This window comes from Alexandromys fortis, unplaced genomic scaffold (genome assembly GCF_014885135.2).
Source record: "Alexandromys fortis isolate MF-2015 unplaced genomic scaffold, M_Fortis_MF-2015_v1.1 scaffold_3, whole genome shotgun sequence".
In the NCBI taxonomy this organism is placed as follows: Eukaryota; Metazoa; Chordata; class Mammalia; order Rodentia; family Cricetidae; genus Alexandromys; species Alexandromys fortis.
The window spans coordinates 21,331,723-21,335,541 of record NW_026067909.1 but is presented as its reverse complement, the minus strand read 5'-3'; the positions used below and the strand labels follow the sequence as shown (position 1 = coordinate 21,335,541).

The following is a 3,819-nucleotide window of genomic DNA, read 5'->3' as shown; positions in this document are numbered from 1 at the left end:
GGTCTGGTGCCCTCTTCTGGCTAGCTGTATACATAATAAATAAATATTTTTAAAAAATTCTTTACCATAAATATTATCATTATATAAAATATCCTTTTTATATAACATAGATAGACAAAAATGAAATCAGAGTAAAAGTACATCTTACAATATTTCTGAAAAGGTTCTTGCTATAAATGCTTATGTGTTACCAGTTTTTATGTTGAAATCCTAACCTCCATGTTGATGATACTTTCAGGCAGAGTGATTAAAGGTGTATATGCAGTGAGAGAAGACCTCATGTGGCTGGAGTTAGCTTCACAGTGAAAACAATCTCCAAGAGATAACAAATTCCCTGCAAGAATAAACAGAAGACCTAAAGCCGTGTATAAACACAGAAGTGGGCATTGAGAAAAACCACTGCTCCCCAACCTGAACAATACTGAGAAATAAATTTGTAGTATTTAGACTCTATCTATAGTGAATAGCATTAGCCTAACATTTCCAAGCAAACAGTTTGATTGGACATACCATTACAAAGCTGAAAACTGAACAACACATAACAAAAATTTAGAAAATGAGTAAAAGGTACATGTTCCCTGGAATTGCATTATATTGCCGTAACTTAATATCTTACATGATTCTAGTTCAGTGATAAAAATGATTTATGCTAGTTTTTCAGAGCTTGCATACAGTCTTTGGTATTTTCCAGAAAGCAATTAATGTGATGTTCTTATACAAAGACTACCCTCTGCCTTGGCCTCAATTCAGTCATCATGGAGTTTCAAGATTCAGATACAATATCTCTTGGAATATAGTGGGATCTTATATCACTTAATTTAATTTAGTCAGTTTTATTTAAACTTCAATTTTGCTCCATAGCTTGCTTAGGTCAGAATGCAGGAAAGGAACATCTGCACAGTGAGAGAAGACATGGAGAGGACAAGCAGAGAGGATCATCAGTCTGCCCCCATCACTCATTCTGATCTCCTTTCTCTTTGCTGCAGGGAAGCCACCTGATCTCTAATGGAGAACAGTACAGAGGTGACTGAGTTCATTCTTGCAGGCTTAACAGATGACCCAGAGCTCCAGCTCCCTCTCTTCATTGTTTTCCTTCTCATCTATCTCAGTACTGTGCTTGGGAACGTGGGAATGACAGGGCTGATTCTGCTGGACTCACGCCTCCACACTCCCATGTACCTTCTCCTCAGTCACCTGTCTCTGGTGGACTTTGGTTATTCTTCAGCTGTCACTCCCAAGGTAATGGCAGGACTCATTTCAACAGATAAAATCATATCCCACAGTGCTTGTGGCACCCAATTCTTCTTTTTTGTGGGATTTATAACCACAGAAAGTTTCCTCCTGGCTGGCATGGCTTATGACCGCTATGCAGCAGTGTGTAAGCCCCTGTATTACACCACCATCATGACAACAAACACATGTACTTGTCTGACCATAAGCTCCTATGTCTGTGGCTTCCTGAATTCCTCCATCCACACTGGGAACATCTTTAGGCTCTCCTTCTGCAAGTCCAATGTGATAGACCACTTCTTCTGTGATGCCCCTCCTCTCCTGGTCCTCTCGTGCTCAGACACCACTGTCATAGAGATGGTAATTTTCTTTGTGGTGGGGTTTAATGCACTCTTCTCTATTGTACTCATCTCAATCTCCTATCTGTTTATATCCATCACTATTCTGCGGATGCGATCATCTGAAGGGCGCCAGAAGGCCTTTTCCACCTGTGCTTCCCACCTCACTGCAGTCTCCATCTTCTATGGGACAGTCATCTTCATGTACTTACAGCCCAGCTCCAGTCACACCATGGGCACTGACAAGGTGGCATCTGTGTTCTACACCATGGTCATCCCCATGCTGAATCCTCTGGTCTACAGCCTGAGGAACAAAGAGGTCAAGAGTGCATTCAGAAAAGCTGTGGTAACTGCAAAATCTTCTGTAACATTCATATTTTAGTTTCACATCAAATCTACAATAAAACATCTATACTTTCTTTTTTATTATTATTATAAAAATTTTCACCTCCTCCTATTTCCCTCCTATACCCCCTTCCTCTCCCCATCCCTCTACAGTTCAAAAAGCAGTCAGTGTTCCCTGCCCTGTGGAAAGTCCAAGGTCCTCCCCCCTCCATCCAGATCTAGGAAGGTGAGCATCCAAACAGACTAAGTTCCCACAAAGCCAGTACATGCAGTAGAATCAAAACCCAGTGCCATTGTCCTTGGCTTCTCAGTCAGCCCTCCTGGTCAGCCACATTCAGAGTCCAGTTTGATCACATGCTCCATCAGTCCCAGTCCAGCTGGCCTTGGTGAGTTGAGTGAGGTAACCCAGACCCAAAAAGATGAATATGGTATGTACTCACTCATTAGTGGATTTTAGCCATAAATAAAGGACATTGAGCTTTAATTCATGATCCTAGAGAAGCTAAATAGGAAAGTGAACCCAAAGAAAAGCATGTAGTTATCCTCCTGGATATTGGAAGTATACAAGATTGCCAGGCAAAAATTGAGAGCTTGGGGGTGGGGTGAGGTGAGGGTAAAGGGAGATGGGGAGAGAGACGTGAGAAGGGGAGGATGGGGAGAGCTTGGGGGAATGGGAGGATTGGTATGGAGGAAGAGTGGATATGGGAAGCAGGGAAGTATATATCTTAATTAACGGAGCCATTTTAGGGTTGGCAAGAGTGTGGACTCTAGAGGGGTTCCCAGGTGTCCAAGGGGATGTCCCCAGCTTGTTCCTTGAGAAGCTGAGGAGAGGGTGCCTAAACTGGCCCTATTTTATAGCCACACTGATGAATATCTTGCATATCACCATAGAACCCTCATCTGGCGATGGATGGAGATAGAGACAGAGACCCACATTGGAGCACTGGACTGAGATCCCAAGGTCCATATGAGGAGCAGAAGGAAAGAGAACATGAGCAAGGAAGTAAGGACTGCAAGTGGTATGCCCACCCACTATGACGGTGGAACTGATCTAATGGGTACTTACTTTCTAAATATAAAGAAAATACTGGCTATCCAGTCCTTGTAGTTCTAATTGTTTAAATAATTTTTCAGCTAGTTGTGAATCTTAAAGATGAAAATACTTCAAAATTAGAGTGCTAAAACCAGCAGATTAGAAGCATAGTAGATTTAGTAAAGATATTTTTAAAATTAATATGGTGATATCTACAATCTAATGCTCAGAAATGCATAAGCACTCATGCGTGCATATATGAACTGCTTACACATCTCTGCTCCATAAGAAACTCCTGGGAAAAATCTTTACCAGCTATACAAATGACAATGGTTAGTATATAGAACATACAAAGTTCTAAAACAATAATGAACACCAAGAAAATAAATAACCTAACTTAAAATCTAGCATGGAACTAAACAAAGAATTTTAAAGGAAACAGAGGTTACTACTGGTTGTTCTTCAAATGTTCAAATTCTGAAACATTAACACTACTTTGAGATTTCATCTTACTCCTATAAGAAAAGGTTAAGAAAGTGCCACTGTCTACTGAATTCTTTCACATGACTTCAAAAATTGAAATGATATCCTGGTGATTCCTCAAATGATTAGCTGTACTTACTATATAACTATATAAGCAGCTCCTCTCATAGATAGACTGGAGAGAAACAAGCCCATGTAATGACACAAATTTGAACAAGAATGTTCATAGAAACATTAGTTAAAATAGTGAAAAAGGTGGTAAGAACTGAGGAGGGAATTCTTTTAATGTGCCGTATTTATTAAAATGTATTTATTAAAATGTATTTATTAAAATGTATTTATTAAAATGTATTACTAATACATTTTAATGTATTAGTCAAATGTCCACTA

The 3,819-nt window shown here is 39.7% G+C and overlaps 1 protein-coding gene across 1 annotated transcript; it reads left to right on the top strand.

Moving 5' to 3' along the window:
• The first annotated feature begins 1,005 nt into the window (after nt 1-1,005).
• LOC126498579 (olfactory receptor 5B12-like) lies at nt 1,006-1,950 on the top strand. Its single transcript, XM_050137356.1, has one exon. The coding sequence runs from the start codon at nt 1,006-1,008 to the stop codon at nt 1,948-1,950; it is 945 nt and encodes a 314-aa protein (XP_049993313.1).
• The last annotated feature ends 1,869 nt before the right edge of the window (nt 1,951-3,819 follow it).